The sequence below is a fragment of the Tachyglossus aculeatus genome, chromosome 10, assembly GCF_015852505.1.
Source record: "Tachyglossus aculeatus isolate mTacAcu1 chromosome 10, mTacAcu1.pri, whole genome shotgun sequence".
Taxonomy (NCBI): Eukaryota; Metazoa; Chordata; class Mammalia; order Monotremata; family Tachyglossidae; genus Tachyglossus; species Tachyglossus aculeatus.
This window is the reverse complement of record NC_052075.1, coordinates 20,782,247-20,805,625: the sequence shown is the minus strand read 5'-3', so window position 1 is coordinate 20,805,625 and position 23,379 is coordinate 20,782,247. Positions and strand designations below refer to the sequence as shown.

The 23,379-nt window shown below is 43.9% G+C and overlaps 1 protein-coding gene across 3 annotated transcripts in view; it reads left to right on the top strand.

Annotated features, from left to right (window-relative positions):
• Positions 1–23,379, top strand: part of CTBP1 (C-terminal binding protein 1) — a 368,238-nt gene that overhangs the window by 148,233 nt on the left and 196,626 nt on the right. The window contains exon 1 of one of the 3 annotated variants that reach the window (XM_038753251.1): positions 20,170–20,191. The exons of the other annotated variants lie outside the window; for them this stretch is intronic. Within the exon in view, the coding sequence (XP_038609179.1) occupies positions 20,185–20,191 (7 nt within the window). The 5' untranslated portion in view covers positions 20,170–20,184. Of the gene's footprint in view, positions 1–20,169; positions 20,192–23,379 lie in introns of those variants that run through there. 3 annotated transcript variants of the gene reach the window in all.

The window sequence follows — 23,379 nt, the reverse complement described above, 5'->3', positions numbered from 1 at the left end:
AAAGCATCGTAACTGCCCTCGGAACTCCTATTTTTCAGGTCCCAAATCATCGGAGCCCTCTTGATCTGCTTTCAAGAGATTATGCTTGATCATGCCAGGAAGAGAAAGGCAGGTTCAGGCAGAGCGCTCCGGTGAAGACCTCCTTGTTGGCAGCTCTTCTGAGAACTTTTTACTTCGCCAGCCTCCTTTTGGGAGAACTGGTTTTGAGAGATTCCAGGGTGCCAGAGTAACCTAAGGCAGATAGATGTACATGCAGTTGTAATCCTTCATCAGAGAGGTCGTGGGTGCTAAATCATATTTAATTCTTTGAAGCAAACTTCCTAAACTATTAAGCATATTAGTCTTATTAGTGCTTATTTATGCAAATTATGGTGATGGCAGTAATGAAGTTAAATATTTTCTCCTGCTGTACAAGAGGCACATTTCACGTTAGGATCGTCATCATAATTGTTTTCTAAACTAGAGCCAGACATACGTAAAATGAAAAAAACAGTTTTTCTTTAGATGGCCTTTTTGTTTTGCGGGAAGGAGGTCAGGCCGATTTTCTCCAGTGCCTAAGCCATTTCGTGACAGGAAGTTTGTTCCGTAGAGAAAACATTGACTCAGTCAGAAGACGCAGGTTTAAGTCCTGGCTCTGTCCCAGGATCCCTGGCCCTGCTGCTTGCCTTCCTTGTGACTTTGGACAAGCCACTTCACTTCTCGGTGCCTCAGTTTCCTCATTTGTAAAATGAGAATAAGGGGTCCGCCCTCCCTCCCCTTTTAGAGTGTGAGACCCATGTGGGACAGGGTCTGTGTCCAACTTGCTTATTTTTTTATCTTCCCCACCACAGTTTGGTGTGTAGTAAGCACTTAAATCATAATCATTGGAGGTCTCTAGAATCCTTTTTCTCTAGAGGTGGTTATCACTAATAATAATAATTGTGTTATTCATTCAGCACTTACTGTTTGCACTGGGCTGGGGGAGATACAAGATGATCGTCACCTTAGAACATTGCTTTGCACATAGTAATCGCTTAACAAATGCCATTATTATTATTATTATTATTGTATCCTCCCCAGCGCTTAGAACAGTGCTTTGCACATAGTAAGCGCTTAACAAATACCCAAATCATTATCATTATTATCCCAAGTACTTAGTGCCAGAGTCTGCCCAGTACGTGCTCAATAAATACCACTAATTGATTGATTGAGCGGGCCCTGGCCCGCACGGGGCTCAAAGAAGAAGAACTATTTCTTCCCAGACTGAGCCCCTTCCTTCCTCTCCCCCTCGCCCCCCTCTCCATCCCCCCCATCTTACCTCCTTCCCTTCCCCACAGCACCTGTATATATGTATATATGTTTGTACATATTTATTACTCTATTTATTTATTTATTTTGCTTGTACATATCTATTCTATTTATTTTATTTTGTTAGTACGTTTGGTTTTGTTCTCTTTCTCCCCCTTTTAGACTGTGAGCCCGCTGCTGGGTAGGGACTGTCTCTATATGTTACCAACTTGTACTTCCCAAGCGCTTAGTACAGTGCTCTGCACACAGTAAGCGCTCAATAAATACGACTGATGGTGATGATCGTGCTGGAAACAGTCCCTGTCCCACAGAGGGCTCACAATCTTAATTCCCATTTTACAGATGAGGGCACTAAGGCCAGGAGGAGTGAAGTGACTTGCCCAGGGTCACAGAGCAAACAAGTGGCGGAGTCAGGATTAGAACCTGGGTCCTTCTGACTCCCAGGCCGTGCTCTATCCACTAGACCATCCCGCTTCACTGTGGATCCTGGCTCATGGAATGATTTCTACAGCGCTGGCTCTCCATTAGTTTGCGGCCTAGCTAAGCCAGCCAAGAAAACTAGATGCTTCCTGTTGAGGAGAGTAACCTTGCCGAAGACCCGAGGAGCCCCCTGGCCCCGAGCAGACCTTCTGCTGTGCAACTTCGCTCCCCTCCTGCTCTCTCTAATCCTTTCATGCCCACAGTCCATCATTCATATCGGTTGAGCGCTTACTGCATGCAGGGCACAGTACTAGGCGCTTGGAGTGTACAGTAGAACAGAGTGGGTGGACACAGTCCCTGCCCACAGCGAGCTTGCCCGGCTACAGTCCTAAAGCCAGACTGCTTTTTTCCTCGGGAGATCTAAACCTAGAAATACGGAGACTGGTGTGTCGTCATCATTGGTCCCAAATTTCGTTTGGGTAGCCTCATGATCCTTTTTGCTTTGTAGTATAACAATTAGGGCGTCCTCAATTTCTAGACCATACCTAGACAGATGAATGCCCATTTCCTATCTTGCCCACATATTCCCACCTTATTAGAAACCGGGAGCTGGTTCTTCTTACAGAGGGGAATGCTTCAGTCGTATATAACTACAACTGTGCAGTCCACTAGCCTGTAGAATCTCCTTGAATTCCCCCTCTCTTCCCCATCTGAGCGAACTTGTGGGCAAGGAGCCCCATTCCCAACCACATTCCCACCAGCCCCTTCTTCTCAGTTTGGGCCAGCTGCACCTCTCGGAAGATAGTGGATAGTTCTTCTTCACTTGGGTGAGTCACTTCACTTTTCTGTGCCTCAGTTTCCTCATCGGCAAAATGGGGATTGAGACTATGAGCCCCATGTGGAACAAGGACTGTATCCAACCCGATTTGCTTGTATCCACCCCAGCTCATAGTACAGTGCCTGGCACACAGTCAGCACTTAACAGATACCAGAATTATTATTATGATTATTATTCACATCCTAGATCATCGACAGCCCTAGGCAACCTCCCAATGTGGTCCCGGAGAATGTGATTAGCTGTAGTCAAAACTTTTTAATTGTAGGTTTTGAATTTTAGGTGTCCTATCACCTGAATAATTCCCTGATGCTGCTGCATTGTTAGTTGGTAGTATTTAATGTCATAAAATCCTTTCACATCTTGTAAAGTGTTTACTAGAATCAGTGTCTGCCGGCTAACACCTAAAGCAGTAGCTCATCAGACAGTTTCATTTTGGATCGTGAATAATAATAATAATTATGATATAATTATAATTGTGGAATTTGTTAAGTGCCATTTTGCCAAGTGTGGTAGTAATTGTTGGGGTAGATACAATGTAAGCAGGTTGGACACCATCCCCCTTCCTGAATGGTAAGACCTCTGATGATAAATTCTTACCTCATCATCATCATCATCATCAATCGTATTTATTGAGCGCTTACTATGTGCAGAGCCCTGTACTAAGCGCTTGGGAAGTACAAATTGGCAACATATAGAGACAGTCCCTACCCAACAGTCGGCTCACAGTCTAAAAGGGGGAAACAGAGAACAAAACCAAGCATACTAACAAAACAAAATAAATAGAATAGATATGTACAAACAAAATAAATAAATAAATAAATAGAGTAATAAATATGTACAAACATATACATATATACAGGTGCTGTGGGAAAGGGAAGGAGGTAAGATGGGGGGGATGGAGAGGGGGACGAGGGGGAGAGGAAGGAAGGGGCTCAGTCTGGGAAGGCCTCCTGGAGGAGGTGAGACAATACCTCATGTATTGTCTTGTCTTTTGTCATTGTCATTTTTGTCATTGTCTTGTCATTGTCTTGTCATTGTCAGATGTCTTTGTCATTGTCTTGTCTTGTCTTGTCTTTTGCTTTCGAGTCGCGTCCGACCCGGAGCGACTCCATGGACTCATCTCTCCCAGAACGCCCCACCTCCATCTGCCGTTGTTCTGGTAGTGGATCCGTACAGTTTTCTTGGTCAAAATCCGGAGATGGTTTACTACGGCCTTCTTCCGCAAAGTCGTCTTGAGTCTCTGTCCTCCCCTCTCTCCCATGCTGCTGCTGCTGCCCAGCACAGGTGAGTTTTGACTTGTAGCAGATTGCCTTCCACTCAGTAGCCACTGCCAAAGCTAGGAATGGAATGGATATGCCTCTGCTTGACTCTCCTTCCCGTAGCTGAGACTGTTAGTGTATTGGAAACTCTCCAGGTGTGACCGTGAAAGGGGTTACTCATGTTACATTTATTCATATATAAATATAACATATAGAGACAGACAGAGAAAAGCAGCATGGCTTAGGGGGCTAGAGCACGGGTCTGGGAATCGGTAGGACCTGGGTTCTTAATCCCGGCTCCGCCATTTGTCCCCTGCGTGACCTCGGGCAAGTCACTTCACATCTCTGTGCCTCTTACCTCATCTATAAAATGGGAATTAAAGACTGTGTGGGACAGAGACTGTGTCCAACCCGATTACCCTGTATCTACCCCAGTGCTTAGTACAGCGCTTGGCACAAAGTAAGCGCTTAACAAATACCACAATTATTATCATTATATGTATATATATATATATATATATATACACACACATTTATGTACATAAGGGGTTATTTATATACATATGTGTGTCTGTATATACATTTATGTGTGTGTGTATACATATATACTGTATATAAAAGTGTATATGTGTATATATACTATATATAGGAGGCATCCATGTAGAAGTAAGAGCTACAGCCTTTGGAGCTGATGACCACGTCATCCCCCAGGCCTGGAATGCCCTCCCTCTGCCCATCCGCCAAGCTAGCTCTCTTCCTCCCTTCAAGGCCCTACTGAGAGCTCAACTCCTCCAGGAGGCCTTCCCAGACTGAGCCCCTTCCTTCCTCTCCCCCTCGTCCCCCTCTCCATCCCCCCATCTTACCTCCTTCCCTTCCCCACAGCACCTATATATATGAATATATGTTTGTACATATTTATTACTCTATTTATTCATTTATTTTACTTGTACATATCTATTCTATTTATTTTATTTTGTTAGTATGTTTGGTTTGGTCTCCCCCTTTTAGACTGTGAGCCCACTGTTGGGTAGGGACTGTCTCTATATGTTGCCAACTTGTACTTCCCAAGCGCTTAGTACAGTGCTCTGCACACAGTAAGCGCTCAATAAATACGATTGATGATGATGATATGTGTATATATATATGTGTGTATATGTACTTATATACTGTATATAAGCAGTGAGGAGTGGCCAGTAGAACAGAGGTGGTTGGCATCCACTCTCACAACATTCCTGCGCTCAGTCCATTCCTGCGCTCAGGCTCAGTTGGACTACAGGGTGTAGAGTTCTCGGTGGCTTCCTGGGTAAGGTCTCTTGGCTTAGTCCTGCCTCAAATGGTGTGGCATAACAGTAAACTTGAAAGGGGCTAATGCTAGTCTTCTCACTGTACCTCGATCTCATCTATCTCACTGCCAACCTCTTGCCCACATCCTACCTAACATCCTACAGAGAAGTAGCATGGCTTAGTGGAAAGAGCACGGGCTTGGGAGTCAGAGGTCATGGGTTCTAATCCCGGCTCCGCCACTTGTCAACTGTGTGACTTTGAGCAAGTCACTTAACTTCTCTGGGCCTCCGTCACCTCACCCGTAAAGTGGGGTTTAAGAATGTGAGCCCCATGTGGGACAACCTGATAACCTTGTATCTACCCCAGCACTTAGAACAGTGCTTGACATATAGTAGGCACTTAACAAATACCATCATTCTTCTTCTTCTTCTTCTTCTTCTTCTTCTTCTTCTTCTTTCTTCTTCTTCTTTCTTCTTCTTCTTCTTCTTCTTCTTCTTCTTCTTCTTCTTCTTCCTTCTTCTTCTTCTTCTTCTTCTTCTTCTTCTTCTTCCTCTTCCTCTTCCTCCTCCTCCTCCTCCTCCTCCTCCTCCTCCTTTCTTCTTCTTTCTTCTTCTTCTTTCTTTTCTTCTTTCTTCTTCTTCCTCTTCCTCTTCCTCTTCCTCTCTTCCTCCTCCTCCTCCTCCTCCTCCTCCTCCCTTCTTCCTTCTTCCTTCTCCTTTCTTCTTCTTTCTTCTTCTTCTTCTTTCTTCTTCTTCTTTCTTCTTCTTTCTTCTTCTTCTTCTTCTTCTTCTTCTTCTTCTTCTTCTTCTTCTTCTTCTTCTTCTTCTTCTTCTTCCTTCTTCTTCTTCTTCTTCTTCTTCTTCTTCTTATCATTACTACCTCTGGCTTGGAATGCCTTCCCTCCACATATCGGACAGACAGTTGCTCTCCCCCACTCCAAGACCTTACTCCAAGAAGCCTTCCCTGACTAAACACTCCTCTCCTCTTCTCTCACTCCCTTCTACGCCGCTCTTACTTGCTCCTTCTTTCATCCTCCCTCCCATCCCCATAGCACATACGTATATAATAATAATAATGGCATTTGTTAAGCGCTTACTATGTGCAAAGCACTGTTCTAAACTCTGGGGATATATCAAGTGATCAGGTTGTCCCACATGGGGCTCACAGTCTTACCCCTAAGATTATATCTCTATATATCTGTAATTCATTTATCTATTTATTTATATTAATGTCTCTCTCCCCCTTTAGACTGAGAGCTCGTTGTGGGCAGGAATGTGACTGTTGTGAAAGTATATTCTCCTAAGCGCTTAGTACAGTGCTTTGCACACAGTAAGTGCTCAATAAACGCAATTGAATGAAAAGGGGAGGAGGAGGGCAGTGGCAGGTACATCCACTTTAGGTTCCCAGACTCTTTAGAGTGGCCGTCCCATTACCGCCTTCGCACTCATCTCCAGAATTTTCAAGCCTAGTCCCCTTCCTGACCTGCAGAGGGAGAGCAAGTATCGAATCCCCATTTTACAGGTGAGGAAACTGAGGCCCGGAGAAGATGACGTGACTTGCCATGGTTCACCCCACTGTTGGGTAGGGACCATCTCTATATGTTGCCAGCTTGTACTTCCCAAGTGCTTAGTACAGTGCTCTGCACACAGTAAGCGCTCAATAAATACGATTGATTGATTGATTCACCGAGCAAGCAATTGTAAGCTAATCCTCTAGACTGTAAGCTTGTGTGGACAGGAAATGTCTCTATTCATTATTATGTCAGACTCTCCCAAGCGCTTAGTACAGTTCTTTATTCACAGTAAGCAAATGGAAAGGCAGTGAATGAAGGTGCAGTACAACAGAGATGGTAGACATGTTCCTTGCCCACACAATGTTATGGTCTAGAGGGGGAGGCAGGCGTTAATACAGATCATTAATATATAATATATAATTTAGAAATATGTGCAAAATTGGATAGAGCCCTGGCCCGGGAGTCAGTAGGTCCTGGGTTCTAATCCCAGCTTTGCTACTTGTCTGCTGTGTGATGTTGGGCAAGTCATTTTACTTCTCTGGCCTCAGTTCCCTCATCTGTAAAATGGAGAATAAGACTGTTGAACCCTATCTGGGACAGGAACTATCTTGTATCCACCCAGCTATCTCGAACCTACCCCAGCGCTTAGAACAGTGCTCGGTACATAGCGCTTAACCAATACCATAGTTATTACTGTTAGTATTATTGTAAGTGCTTTGGGGTTGAGGGTGGGGCAGATACCAAGTGCCCAAAGGTGACAGGTCCATGTGCCAAGATGATGCAGAAGGGAGAGGGAGCCGGGGGAACGAGGACTTAATCTGGGAAAGCCTCTTGGAAGAGGTGTGACCTTAATAAGGCTTTGCACTCTGCCTCGTTCTCGCCTGTCCTGCCGTCGACCCCCGGCCCACGTCCTTCCCCTGGCCTGGAATGCCCTCCCTCCACACATCCGCCAAATAATAATAATAATAATAATTGGCATTTGTTAAGTGCTTACTATGTGCAAAGCACTGTTCTAAGCGCTGGGGAGGATACAGGGTGATCAGGTTGTCCCGCGCGGGGCTCACAGTCTTAAACCCCATTTTACAGATGAGGGAACTGAGGCCCAGAGAAGTTAAGTGACTTGCCCAAGATCACACAGCAGAGATGTGGCGGAGTTGGGATACGAACCCATGACCAAACTAGCTCTCTTCCTTCAAAGCCCTACTGAGAGCTCACCTCCTCCAGGAGGCCTACCCAGACTGAGCCCCCTTTTTCCTCTCCTCCTCCCTATCCCCCCCGCCCTACCTCCGTCCCCTCCCCACAGCACTTGTATATATTTGTACAGATTTATTACTCTATTTTACTTGTACATATTTACTATTCTATTTATTTTGTTAATGATGTGCATATAGCTATAATTCTATTTGTTCTGACGATTTTGACACCTGTCTACATGTTTTGTTTTGTCGTCTGTCTCCCCCTTATAGACTGTGAGCCCGTTGTTGGGTAGGGACCATCTCTATATGTTGCCAACTTATACTTCCCAAGCGCTTAGTACAGGGCTCTGCACACAGTAAGCGCTCAGTAAATATGAATGAATGAATGAAGGAGGGGAGGGTGGTGGTCTGGCATATAATGCCGGAGGGAGGGGGTTCCAGGTCAGAGGGAGGAGGTGGGGAAGGGGTCGGTGGTGAGATAGATAAGATCTATCTGCCTTCTGAAATATCTGAGGCCTCGGTTAAACCACAGATGACTACTCCATGAATGTAAGGATATCACCATAATGATAAGGAAATTTTCCTATTCTAGGAACCTTCGAGCAGGATCCTTCCCACCTTGGTTTATATGGCACTGAAATTTTTGGCCCTTTGTTTCTTTACAGTTTGAACTTCCCACTAAGTTCTGCTTCTTACTCTTCTTTTTTTTTTTTTTTTCTTTCTGGCATTTGTTAAATGCTTGCAGTGTGCTAGGCACCATTCTAAGCGCTGGGGTAATAATAATAATAGTAATAATAATAGCATTTATTAAGCGCTTACTGTGTGCAGAGCATTGTTCTAAGCGCTGGGGAATTTACAAGGTGATCAGGTTGTCCCACGTGGGGCTCACAGTCTTCATCCCCATTTTACAGATGAGGGAACTGAGGCCCAGAGAAGTGAAGTGACTTGCCCAAAGTCACACAGTTGACAAGTGGTGGAGCCGGGATTTGAACCCATGACCTCTGACTCCAAAGCCCGGGCTTTTTCCACTGAGCCACGCTGCTTCTACTCAGGTTGGACACAGTCCATGTTCGACATGGAGCTCACAGTCTTAATCCCCATTGTAGAGATGAGATAACCGAGGCCAGAGAAGTTGTGAGTTGCCCAAGGTCACATAGCAGACAGGTGGCAGAGCCAGGATTAGAACTCAGTTCCTTCTGATGCCCAGGCTCTGTCCACTAGCCCATGCTCCTTCTAGTTTATCGTGGTTTAGTGGGAGATTTTTGACTTGTTCCTTGGGTATAAGCATGTCCTCTGGAAAATACTGGACTTCCCTAACATTTGAGGTATAGCATGTGATGTTTAGAACAAACTTCATGGCAGAGTCATGAGCTGCTAAATTCCCATTTCTGTCTCTGGCACTAGCATCCTTCAGCTGCATAGCTGCGTTTTGCCGGTAGATAAAATAGTCCTTCAAGTGTGAAGCTGTAAAAGAGTTAGGATGAAAGATACTACATAACTATGTTAAATTTTAAATTAGATTTTTTTTTATTACTATTTGAGTAAGAAATTTAAAGGCCTCTAATAAAGGCAGAAGAGGGAAAATTCCAGCCGTGGCATTTCCAATTAGTGAAATCATTAATTGGTCTAAGCAATCTTGTTAATGTTTTGCATTTATATTCTTGGCCTTCATGTAATTCAAGACATATTACAAAATTGAATTACTCCATAAGTGATAATCCTCAAAGCTCCCTTCAAAGGGGTGTAAAAATGTACCGAAGATTGCAGTGAGGGCCAAGAACGTTCGTAAACAATTGAAGGGAATAGTATTTCAGAGTGTGGCTGATTGCTATCCTGAATAAAGCATTACTGGAGGTACGGACCTCACTAACTTTTGGAAGGCTTCAGTTCCACTTCCAACTTCTCTGATCCCTACCCCATGGTTTCAGCTTCAATTCCTTGAGTGAAGTGACTTGCCCAAGGTCACACAGCAGACAAGTGGCAGAGCTGGGATTAGGACCTAAATACTCTGATTCCCAGACCCATGCTCTTTCCCCGAGGCCACACTGCTACGTGGTGCAGATGTGACTGGAATAGGGCTTTGAAGATGGGCAGGGCGGTGATGGGTTGGGATGTGAATGAAGGAGAAGGGCTACTGAGAGCTCACCTCCTCCAGGAGGCTTTCCAAGACTGAGCCCCCCTTTTTCCTCTCCTCCTCCTCCTCCCCTTTCCATCGCCCCCCCACCTTACCCCCTTCCCTTCCCCACAACACTTGTGTATATCTGTACATATTTATTACTCTATTTTATTAATGATATGTATATAGCTGTAATTCTATTTATTCTGATTATATTGACACCTGTTTACTTGTTTGGTTTTGTTGCCTGTCTTCCGCTTCTAGACTGTGAGCCCGTTGTTGGGTAGGGACCGTCTCTATATGTTGCCGATTTGTACTTCCCAAGCGCTTAGTACAGTGCTCTGCATGCAGTAAGCGCTCAATAAATACGGTTGAATGAATGAATGAGTGCTGTAGAACTTTCACCTCGCCCCCTCTTACTTCACCTCATTGATCTCGTAATACAATAATAATAATAATAATAATAATAGGTATTTGTTAAGCACTTACTCTGTGCAAAGCACTGTTCTAAGCACTGGGGGGATATAAGGTGATAAGGTTGTCCCACGTGGGGCTCACAGTGATAATCCCCATTTTACAGATGAGGGAACTGAGGCACAGAGGAGGTAAGTGACTTGCCCAAAGTCACACAGCTGACTGTTGGCGGAGCCGGGATTTGAACCCATGACCTCTGACTCCAAAGCCCGTACTTTTTCCACTGAGCCACGCTGTTTCTCAACCCAGCCCACACAGTTTACTCCACTTACTCACTGTACCTCAATCTCATCCATCTCATCCACTGACCTCTCGCTCACACCCTCCCTTTTCATATCCAAAAGACAATTGCTGTCCCCTCTTTCAAAGCCTTATTGAAGGCACATCTTCTCCTGGAGGCCTTCCCTGATGAAGCCCTCTTTTCCTTTTCTTCCACTCCCTTCTGAGTCACTCTGACTGGCTCCCTTTATTCATCCCCCACTCCCAGCCCTGCAGCACTTATGTACCTATCCGTGTTGTTAATGTCCGCCTCCCCCCTCTAGACTGTGAGCTTGTTGTGGGCAGGGAATGTGTCTGTTTGATTCTTCTAGTGTACTCTCCCAAGCACTTAGTGCAGTGCTCTGCACACGGGAAGCACTTAAGTACAATTGATCGATTGAATTCATTCAGTCATATTTATTGAGCGCTTGCTGTGTGCTGAGCACTGTACGAAGCGCTTGATTGAATGATTGAATCAATCAAAATATGGCTATCTTCTGAGGTCATCTTAGAACTTGGCGACTCAATCGAACAATCGTATTTATTGAGCGCTTACTGTGTGCACAGCACTGTACTAAGTGCTTCGGAGAGCACACTATAACACCAGAGTTGGTAGACAAGGTCCCCGCCCTCGACGAGCTTACAGTCTGACTTTCTCCAAGTATTTACAACGGAGGTCATAGCGAATGGCGGGTACAACGTGCGTTAGATAAGCTTGTTATGGATGGGGATTGTGCCTGCAAATTCTGTTGTATTTTCCCAAGTGCTTAGTTCAGGGCTCTGCACCTAGTAGGTGCTCAATAAGTACCATTGATTGATTGATCAACCACTAATACATTGGGTTGGGAGACAAGGGGAATGGAATGTCAGTCCAGCCTTGTATACGGTTGTCCCAGGAGAAAATTGCCTGCTTATTATGTCATCGTAGCCACTGCTAAAATGTTGAGCCAAGGAGGACTCCTTTGCATTTAAGCCCGTCCTCCTCCAGCCGAGTCTGCCAAGTCTGCAGCGTTCAATAAAGTTGGCCAGCACATAGCACTCAATAAATCCCACCGTTTGATGGATTGATCTGACTCTATTTCTCTGGCCATATTTAATGATCATGGAATTTGTTAAGCGTTTACTAGGTGCCCGGCGCTGTACTGAATGCTGGGTGGATACAAGCAAAGCTTCCCCATTTTACAGATGGAGGTAACTGAGGCCCAGAGAAGTGAAGTGGCTTTCCCAAGGCCTCACAGCAGACAAGTGTCGGAGCTGGGATTTGCCCTGTGTTCGCTGACTCTCCCCTGCCCGACAGACAGATTAGAGGCTCAGGTCAGACAAGCGCTTGGTCCGTCCCAAGGGACCCCATTTCACAGCAAACTGCTAGATCCATTTTAGGGGGTGCCCAAATGAGGTGAATCAATCAGTAATTTAACTTGGTGAACAAAAGACATCTGGGACAAAAATCCACATTACAGAGTAACAGGAAGTTTCTCTCCATTCGATCAGTAATTGTAACCACTCTTGCAGTACTGCCACAAAGTGGGCTTGCATGCTGATTGCGGGGCCTGTAGGGGCTAAGTCCATCTCACCAAAAGCAGTCCCCTTCTCTGAGCAAAGGCAGCGCTCAAACTACTCCCGTGCTTCCCACACTGTTTTCCCTTTTCCAATAATAATGATTATGGTATTTGTTAAGTGCTTACTAATTATAATTAACGATGGTATCTGTTAAGCGCTTACTATGTGCAAAGCACTGTTCTAAGCGCTGGGGGGGATACAAGGTGATCAGGTTGTCCCACGTGGGGCTCACAGTCTTAATCCCCATTTTACAGAAGAGGTAACTGAGGCACAGAGAAGTTAAGTGACTTGCCCAAAGTCACACAGCTGACAATTGGTGGAGCCGGGATTTGAACCCATGACCTCTGACTCCCAAGCCCGTGCTCTTTCCATTGAGCCGTGCTGCTTCTCTATGTGTCAAGCACTGTACTAAGCAGTGTGGCTTAGTGGAAAGAGCACGGGCTTGGGAGTCAGAGGATGTGGGTTCTAATCCCGGCTCCGCCACTTGTGTGCTGTGTGACCTTGGGCAAGCCACTTAATTTCTCTGTGCCTCAGTTACCTCATCTGTAAACTGGGGATTGAGACTGAGCCTCACGTGGGGCAATCTGATGACCTTGTATCTACCCCAGCGCTTAGAACAGTGCTTGGCACATAGGAGTCACTTAAATACCATTATTATTATTATTATTACTAAACGCTAGGGTAGATAAAAGCAAATCGGGTTGGACACAGTCTCCGCCCCACATGGGGCTCCCAGGCTGAATCCCCATTTTACAGTGAGGTAACTGAGGCCCAGGGAAGGGAAGTGACTTCCCCAAAGTCACACAACAGACAAGTGGCAGAGCCAGGATTAGAGCCCATGACCTTCTTACTCTCAGGCCCATGCTCTACCCACTGTGCCGTGAAATAGAAAGACTACGTGTGATCCACTTGTCCTGTATCCAGATAAAAGACTACTCACCTTTTTCTTTTATGATATTTCAGCGCTTACTATGTGCCAGACACTGCATTAAGCACCGAGGTAGATACATGCTAATCAGTTTGGACACAGTTCAAAGTCTAAATCTCTTACTTTGCACTTGAGGTAACTGAAGCTCTGAGAGGTGAAGTGACCTCCCCAAGGTCACCCAGCAGACAAGTGACGGAACCAGGATTAGAACCCAGGTCCTTCTGACTCCCAGGCCAAGCTCGATCCACTGGGCCGTGCTGGCTTCTCTTTCTGTTGCATCTCTTCATTTGCTTCATGCTGTAAATTGCTCTCTATTCTTACTGCCCTGGTCAGATATTTGAAAATGTATACCCTCTTGTTCAGGGCATATAGATTTGGGACGTATAGATAGGCTAACAGCATTAGCATCTGCAGAGTTTGATGTTTTCTTCAATGAAATGTCACTGATTAAGCCAGAAATTTCAAGGATATTGTGTAAGGGGACGGTTACTCCGTAAAACAGGGGAAGCAGTGTGGCTCAGTGGAAAGAGCCTGGGCTTTGGAGTCAGAGGTCATGGGTTCAAATCCCGACTCCGCCACTTGTCGGCTGTGCGACTTTGGGCAAGTCGCTTCACTTCTCTGGGCCTCAGTTCCCTCCTCTGTAAAATGGGAGTGAAGACTGTGAGCCCCACGTGGGACAACCTGATTACCTTGTATCTGCACCAGCGCTTAGAACAGTGCTTGGCACATAGTAAGTGCTTAATAAATGCCAACATTATTATTAAAACATGTAGAAGTAATATAAGGAAGGCAGTGATGGAATTTCATGGGTTATTGTGAAATTATTGGTACTTCGTCAATAGTATTCGGTACATTTTAGTGCAATAAATTATTGTGATGATGGAGGTGATAATAATGATTAGGGTTGATATTCTGGCAACGCAGCCAGTATTCTTTTTAAACATTTAGAGGAATGGCGTAGTCTGAATAGAACCATTAGCCATTACAGATTTAGGGCTTTGGATTTATTAGAATAAACTACATTAATAATATCTTTTCTTTGAGAAGTCTTACTATGCTGCAGTACTAGGAGTATTAAGTATTAGCAACAGCACTTGAATATTTAAAAAAAAACATTTCTATGCAGAGTAATGGCCATATAATACGTAATGTGGACATGAGGAGATCTTGTAAGAATCATTCTGGGCCTTTTTTGTCATTTTGGGTTTAGGCTTTTATAAAATATGTTTATAGACTGTCAGCAGTGTTCTTCCTCAGTAACTTTTGGAAAGACTATTTTTGCAGTTTATAACAAAATGCCAGATTTGCTCAGTATGTAATTTAATCTTATGCTTGGAAGCATCCTCATTACTTGGTTACCACAAAATTATTCTTTACTAAAAATGTGTGCTTTGTAATCTCTGTTTTTATTAATTTGGTGAGTCAGTATGTCGATTGTTACAGATACCGTGAATGAATAATTTGTTCCAGTTTTTGCTTAGCTCTGAGCTTTCAGGAGCTCTACAGAGTTTCAGGTGTTGGAACACCTTAGAAGCAAGTCTTTGTTCCCCTGTGGTAATAATTATGGCATTTGTTAAGCATTTACTGTGTGCCAATCACCATACTAAGAGCTGAGAATGACAGCTTTCTCTATTCCTTCCAACTTGCTGATATCTTCGCTGAAGAATTCAGTATAGACTAAAACATTTACATTAATGAAGAGCTTTAAATCTTCTGCAAGGATTTCAAAATGGCAATTTTATCGATGGGTGCAGAAACACTTGTCACTCTGAAACATATGCAACACTGTGGTTGTTGAAATGTCTAAACACACACACTGTAATATTGTTTGGTGATCTTGGATGTGGGGATTCAGATTCACGTGTCTTGAGCTCTATGAAATGTATTGATTATTTTCGCATCTAAGGCCAGTCAGTCGGTTGATGATGATGATAATAATAATAACGGTGGTATTTCTTAAGCACTTACTATATACCAAGCACTGTTCTAAGCTCTGGGGTAGAAACAAGATAATCAGGTCCCACATGAGGCTAACAGTTTTAAGTAGGAGGGAGAACAGGTATTGAATCCCCATTTTGCAGGTGAGAGAACTGAGGCACAGAGGACAGAACTTCTGTTCACCAAGGTCACACCCCAGACAAGTGGTGGAGCCGGGATTTATTGACCACTTACTGTGTGCAGAGCACTGTACTAAGCATTTGGGAGAGTACACTACAATAGTCTAGGCACAAAGTGATTGAAAAACGAAGAGGGCTAAGTCCGAAAATGTAGCATCTAATTTCTAGGCTTGAAAACAAAACTCGTGGCCTCTTGAAATGTTTAAAAATCCACCCCTGGTTCTCCTCCTCTGAAGAATGTTTCGTTTCCAAAGGATTTACCTCACAAATCATTTTCAACTGGCGTGTTTAAATTTGGCGATGTCTGAACACACTTGTGGGATTCCAGCACCTATAAAAGCACCCACTGGGTTTTCAAATGTTCCAATAACTGCGTTCACGAAACCTGTAAGTGGTTCCCGACTGTGAATTTTATTTCAGCCCAATTGGGATTTCCCTGAACGTTCAATGCGAACCCAACTAAGTTCTGGTCTAATGAGAGAAACCACTGTTGATTTTTCTAGCATGGTGCCCCTTTCCGAATGGGGGTGTTAAACTGCTTCTTCCTCATTCATTCGGTCAGTCGATGGTATTTATTGAGTGCTTACTGTGTAAAGAGTGCTGTGCTAAGGCTTGGGAGAGTATGATATAACAGACATAATAATAATAATTGTGGTATTTATTAAGCGCTTACTTTGTGCCAGGCACTGTACTAAGCACTGGGGTAGATAGATTGTAATCGGGTTGGACACAGTCCCTGTCCCACCTGGGCCTCACAATTTCAATCCCCATTTTTCAGATGAGGTAACTGAGGCCCAGAGAAGTTAAGCCACTTGCCCAAGGACCCATTACCGGCCCACAACTGAGATTTCAGTCCTCAGTCAATCCAATTTATTGAGCGCTTACTGTGGGCAGAACACTGTACTAAGCGCTTGGGAGGGTATGTTATAACAATGTAACAGGTACATTCCCTGGGCACAACGAGCTCTGCCCACTCTGTTTTCAAGTGGGCACACACTTCATCAAGTGCATTTTTTTTTCCCGTGACCATGATACGATCAATAATACATCAATACATCAATAAATACGATTGATGATGATGATGATGATCTCGTCCCGCTGGTTTATTTCTATTAATGTCCATCTCTCCCTCTAGACTGTAAGCTCGTTGTGGGCAGGGAACATTGTCTACCAACTCTATAATATCGTACTCTCCCAAGCACTTCATATAGTGCGCAGCACACACAGTAAGTGCTAAATAAGTATGATTGACTGAAGATTGTAAACTCGGTGTTTGCGGGCAACGTATTCATTCAGTCATTTATCGAAGGCTTATTGTGTGCAGAGCACTGTGTGATCTTGGGCAAGTCACTTCTCTGGGCCTCAGTTACCTCATCTGTAAAATGGGGATTAAGACTGTGAGCCCCATTTGGGACAGGGACTGTGTCCCACCTGATTTGCTTATATCCACCCCAGAGCTTAGTACAGTGCCTGGACCATAGTAAGTGCTTAAGTACCACAATTGTTATTAATCAATCAATCAATCGTATTTATTGAGCACTTACTGTGTGCAGAGCACTGTACTAAGCGCTTGGGAAGTACAAGTTGGCAACATATAGAGACAGTCCCTACCCAATAGTGGGCTCATTACTACTAAGCACTTGGGAGAGTACCATATAACAGTAAACAGACACATTCCCTGTCTACAACCAATTTATATAGTCTAGAGATGAGCAATATCAGTCATATTTTTGGATAGTACTCTCTCAAGCGCTTAGTACAGTGTTCTGCACATGGTAAGCAATCAATAAATAGGATCCGCTAGCTGCTCTCTAAACTATAAACTCATTATAGGTTGGGGATGCGTCTATTTATTGTTGCTTTGTGCTCTCCCAAGCGCTTAGTACAGTGCTGTGCACGCAGTAAGCGCTCAATAAATAGGATCAACCAGCTATTCAGGAGACTGTAAACTCATTATGGGCCGGCAGTGTGCTTGTTTATTGCTGTATTGTGCGCTCCCAAGTGCATGGTACAGTGCTGTGCATACAGTAAGCGCTCAATAAATAGGCTTGAGTGAATGAATGGTGGCTGGGTGGGTTGGAGTTCTAATCCCGGCTCTGCCACTTGTCTGCTCTGTGACCTTGGGCAAATCACTTCACTTCTGTGCCTCAGTTCCCTCATCTGTAAAATGGGGATGAAGACTGTGAACCCTACGTGGGACAACATGTTGACCTTGTATCTACCCCAGTGCTTAGAACAGTGCTTGGCACATAGTAAGCGCTTAACAAATACCATCATTATTATTATTACTGTTCTCCATGCCTCAGTTCCCTCGTCTGTAAAATGGGGTTTAAGACTGTGAGCCCCACGTGGGATAGACTCTGTATCTATCCCAGCGGTTAGAACAGCGCTTGACACAGTAAGTGCTTAACAAATACTATAATTATCATTATTATTATTATTATTCTTTGTGTCTCAGTTCCCTCTTCTGTAAAATGGGGATTAAGACTGTGAGCCCCACGTGGGGCAACCTGATGACCTTGTATCTACCCCAGCTCTTAGAACAGTGCTTGGCCCATAGTAAGCACTTAACAAATACCATCATCATTATTATTATTATTCTTTGTGCCACAGTTCCCTCATCTGTAAAATGTGGAAGAAGACTGTGAGCCCCACGCGGGGCAACCTGATGACCTTGAATCTACCCCAGCACTTAGAACAGTGTTTGGTACATACTAAGTGCTTAACAAATACCATCATTATTATTCTTTGTGCCTCAGTTCCCTCATCTGTAAAATGGGGATGAAGACTGTGAGCCCCACACGGGGCAACCTGATGACTTTGAATCTATCCCAGTGCTTAGAACAGTGCTTGGCACATAGTAAGCGCTTAATAAATACCATCATTATTATTATTCTTTCTTCTCTCATCTGTAAAATGGGATGAAGACTGTGAGCCCCACGTGGGGCAACCTGATGACCTTGAATCTACCCCAGCGCTTAGAACAGTGCTTGGCCCATAGTAAGCGCTTAACAAATACCATCATTATTATTATTCTTTGTTCTCTCATCTGTAAAATGGGATGAAGACTGTGAGCCCCATGCGGGGCAACCTGATGACCTTGAATCTACCCCAGCGCTTAGAACAGTGCTTGGCACATAGTAAGCGCTTAAAAAGTGCCGTCATTATTATTAGTGATTCTCTCCAGGGTACAACATCCTGTGACAGTGGATTATTTGCAAAAGAAGTAGAGGCAGTGCGGTCTGAGGGAAAGGGCTAAGGAGTCAGGTGACCTTGCTTCTACTCTCATCTCTGCCGTGGGCATGGGACAAGTCACTTAACCTCTTTGAGCCTCAGTTTCCCCAACTGTCAGATGTGAGGATGCCCGCTCTCCCTGCCTCTTATGTTGTTAGCCCTGTGTGGAACTGGGCCTGTGTCTGATCTTATTATCTTGTGCCTATCCCAGCACTTAGCAAATACTATGCCCTTAGCAAATGCTATAATCATGAAATAGTTCTCCTAACCATAATAGTTCTTTGCTAACGATTGTCCCCCTCTCCATCCCCCCCATCTTACCTCCTTCCCTTCCCCACAGCACCTGTATATATGTATATATGTTTGTACATATTTATGACTCTATGTATTTATTTATTTTACTTGTACATATCTATTCTATTTATTTTATTTTGTGAGTATGTTTGGTTTTGTTCTCTGTCTCCCCCTTTTAGACTGTGAGCCCACTGTTGGGTAGGGACTGTCTCTATATGTTGCCCACTTGTACATATTTATTACTCTATTTATTTATTTATTTTACTTGTACATATCTATTCTATTTATTTTATTTTGTGAGTATGTTTGGTTTTGTTCTCTGTCTCCCCCTTTTAGACTGTGAGCCCACTGTTGGGTAGGGACTGTCTCTATATGTTGCCAACTTGTACATATTTATTACTCTATGTATTTATTTATTTATTTTACTTGTACATATCTATTCTATTTATTTTATTTTGTGAGTATGTTTGGTTTTGTTCTCTGTCTCCCCCTTTTAGACTGTGAGCCCACTGTTGGGTAGGGACTGTCTCTATACGTTGCCCACTTGTACATATTTATTACTCTATTTATTTATTTTACTTGTACATATCTATTCTATTTATTTTATTTTGTGAGTATGTTTGGTTTTGTTCTCTGTCTCCCCCTTTTAGACTGTGAGCCCACTGTTGGGTAGGGACCGTCTCTATATGTTGCCAACTTGTACATATTTATTACTCTATTCATTTATTTTACTTGTACATATCTATTCTATTTATTTTATTTTGTTCGTACATTTGGTTTTGTTCTCTGTCTCCCCCTTTTAGACTGTGAGCCCACTGTTGGGTAGGGACTGTCTCTGTATGTTGCCCACTTGTACATATTTATTACTCTATTTATTTATTACTCTATTTATTTATTTATTTATTTATTTATTTATTTATTTATTTATTTTACTTGTACATATCTATTCTATTTATTTTATTTTGTTAGTACGTTTGGTTTTGTTCTCTGTCTCCCCCTTTTAGACTGTGAGCCCACTGTTGGGTAGGGACTGTCTCTCTATGTTGCCAACTTGGACTTCCCAAGCGCCTTAGTACAGTGCTCTGCACACAGTAAGCGCTCAATAAATACGATTGATTGATTGATTGATTGATTGATTGATTGATTGATAATGATTGGAGAGGAGCCTGCTGGAGGGCGGAGTTGGTTGGGCCGCCCTGTTCTGCCCCGCCCCGCCCTCCCCTCCTCCCCAACGCGGCGGACGGAGTAAGGAGGCGCGCTCTGATTGGCCGGCGCCCGGCGGCGGCGCCTCCGGATTGGCCGGCGGCGATGGCTCCTGCCCGCCGATTGGTCGCGGGCCTCCGGGCTCCCGATCTTCCCCAGCGCTCCCGGCCCGGCCTGCAAAGCTGGGCACCCGGAACGTGGGCATGCAAGGTTGGTGTAAACCCCTTCCCCCCTTTTTTATTTTGGTTTAATTTATAATATGGAGGGTGGGGGATCCCCCCTTTTCCCCCCCTTGCACGGCGACACCCGAATGCCCCGCAGCCCGCAGAAAAGGGAAGCAAACGCTGGAAACAGTTCCTGCTCCCATGCAGGGAGAGGCTTGGAGGGGGGAAGGGAATGCGGGGTGCGGATCCCAGGAATTCCCGGGGCTGGGAAAAATCCAGGGGGGCGGCTTCTCCATTGCAGAAGCCCAACCCGGGCCGGGATCCATTCGGATCCTTATTTTTCTTTGTGCTTTTCTGAGCTCAAACCCAGGAGATATATATATATATATATATAGAATATATATATGTAGAATACATATATATATAGAATATATATATTCTTTTAGACTGTGAGCCCACTGTTGGGTAGGGACTGTCTCTATATGTTGCCAATTTGTACTTCCCAAGCGCCTAGTACAGTGCTCTGCACATAGTAAGCGCTCAATAAATACGATTGATGATGATGATATATATACATATATATGTATATATACAGGATATATATATATATACAGCACCTGTATATATGTATATATGTTTGTACATATTTATTACTCTATTTATTTTACTTGTACATATCTATTCTATTTATTTTATTTTGTTAGTATGTTTGGTTTTGTCTCCCCCTTTTAGACTGTGAGCCCACTGTTGGGTAGGGACTGTCCCTATATGTTGCCAATTTGTACTTCCCAAGCGCTTAGTACAGTGCTCTGCACACAGTAAGCGCTCAATAAATACGATTGATGATGATGATGATAATGATGGCATCTATTAAGCTCTCACTATGTGCAAAGCACTGTTCTAAGCGCCCAGAACCAAACGACCACCCTCATCCCTCCAGGGCCAAGCGAGGGTCGTAAATACCTTAAAAGCAGGGGAGGAAAGCTCTGATTTTTCTCCTTTTTCTTCTTCTTTTTTTTTTCTTCTTCCAAGGATTCTTTGTTGTGGGAATAGAAAAGCCTTTATGTAAATGTCCGTATGAGGATATACAAAGGCTATTGTTCGGGAGAAGTTTGTGCAGAGAGCCTGCCTCTAGGGCAGGATCCGGGACAGCCCGGGGAAAACGATAACAAGAGCAGTTGGCCCTTTTTTCCTCCCCCCCACCTCTTTCGGGGCAGGGAAGACATTCCAAAAATGCAAAATGGCAACAAGAAGGGGTTGCATGAAAAGGTTTTCTCTCCCGCAACCGTGACCCTTCTGGAAACAAACAAACAAAAAAAATCCTTGATTTATTTCCAGCTCCCTGCCCTCTCTGCAGGTTGCAGCAGGGACTTGAGTTTTGCATCATATTCTTCATTTGGCGGTGGCTGGTTTCTGACGTTTTCCCCTCGTCTGGGCTGGGGGAGGATCAGAATGGGTGGTCGGTGTGCACTTGGGTGAGGTTTTAAATGGTTAGCCATTGATCACCCCTACCTACGAAAACAAAAATCCTCCACCAGTTTCTGTGGCCTGTTGCTAACATGCGAAAATACACATTAATCTGGCTTAGGTCAGCAACAACAAAGGCGGTTTACAAGGAGTTAGGAATCTCGAGACCAGTTGTTTTTTTTAAGTGTGTTTTTTAGTTGGATATTCCACCAAGTTAAGCCATTCCGCCGTGACTGACCTGTTGCAAATAGCCCATTTTGAAGTCAGAGGAATATTTAGACTGTCAAAGGCAAATGAAAATTAAAAAGTGATGAACAACATTGTTTTTATTTTGTTTGCACATTTTTCCTCCTCCGTACCCTTATAACCATTTGTTAGTTATGAAGTTATATTCATGCTTCTGGTTAATGAACTCAGAAAGCTGGCCGTGGTCTGTTTTTGCATTTGTACGTTTGTGTATTTTGAAATCATATGTCAGTTTGCATTTGAAAAGGCCGAAAGCGTACCATTCTTTTAAAGGCTTAGCCCAGAGTATCGTCACCGTCTTGGAGTAGCAATCCCTTTTCACAGTACATATTGTCCGGGGTGTGAACATTTGCTGTGAAATCTGATTCATCCCTGGAATTAGTCCTGAAATGAAAATTACTGACACCTATGTCACCGGTGAAAGAATGTTCAAGAACGATTTCAACGGGTCGAATGTCGACAGGGCAATTAAGTTACAACTGTGAGCTCATTGTGGGGAGGGAATGTGCCCGTCTGTTGCTATATCGTACTCTCCCAAGCGCTTAGTACAGTGCTTTGCACATTTTGAGAGCTCAGTAACCACAATTGAATGAATGAACCGAGTACATTCAGAAATTATGAAATCCTTGAGTTAGAGGATGTTCATAGAGCAGATTTCAGCAAAAGGCCTAACATAACTAGGTTGAGTTTCTTCTCTAACAACAACTATGGTATTTGTTAAGCGCTTACTATGTGCAAAGCACTGTTCTAAGCGCCGGGGTAGATACAAGGTAATCAGGTTGTCCCACGTGGGTCTCACAGTCTTAATTCCCATTTTACAGATGAGGAAACTGAGGCATAGAGAAGTGAAGTGACTTGATCAAAGTCGCACAGATAAGTGGTGGATTTGAGGTTAGAACCCATGACCTCTGACTCCCAATCCCGCACCCTTTCCACTAAGCCATGCTGATTCTCTGACCATCTTTGAAGGTTTTTCTAGCGTTTTCTGCATTTTGTTAAAACACAGCATTTGTTTTGGAAATGGTGTTGGATGATTACAGTGTGCCGCCGCTCACTATTCCCCTTCAGGATCAATTCCTCCTTATTGATTGGTGGTATTTATTGAGCACTTATTAGGTGGAGAGCACTGTACTGAGTGCTAGGGAGAGTACAGTTCAGCAGAATTAGCAGACACGTTCCCTCTCCATAAGGGGTTAACAGTCTAGAAGGAGTTTACAGTCTAGAAGAATAGTCAAGTAAAGTTTGCTCCATTTTTCAATGATTTATTTAAATCGGGAACTTGTTACATAGGGTCTTGCAAGTGTAAAAATTCACATCCCATTAAAAATCTGCCCTTTTCAGTTTCAGTGTCATTCAGTAGTGATTCTTGTGTCTCTTTAGGCTCCTGTAAGAGTAGTCCTGGAAATTCGAGGAGATGGTAGTTAAATAGGTGATTTTTGCCAGTTCAGTCAGAAGGTGCTATGTCAAATCTGTCATCGGAAACTGTTCTGACCTGGTAGAGCAGGGTGCAGGATTCTCTGA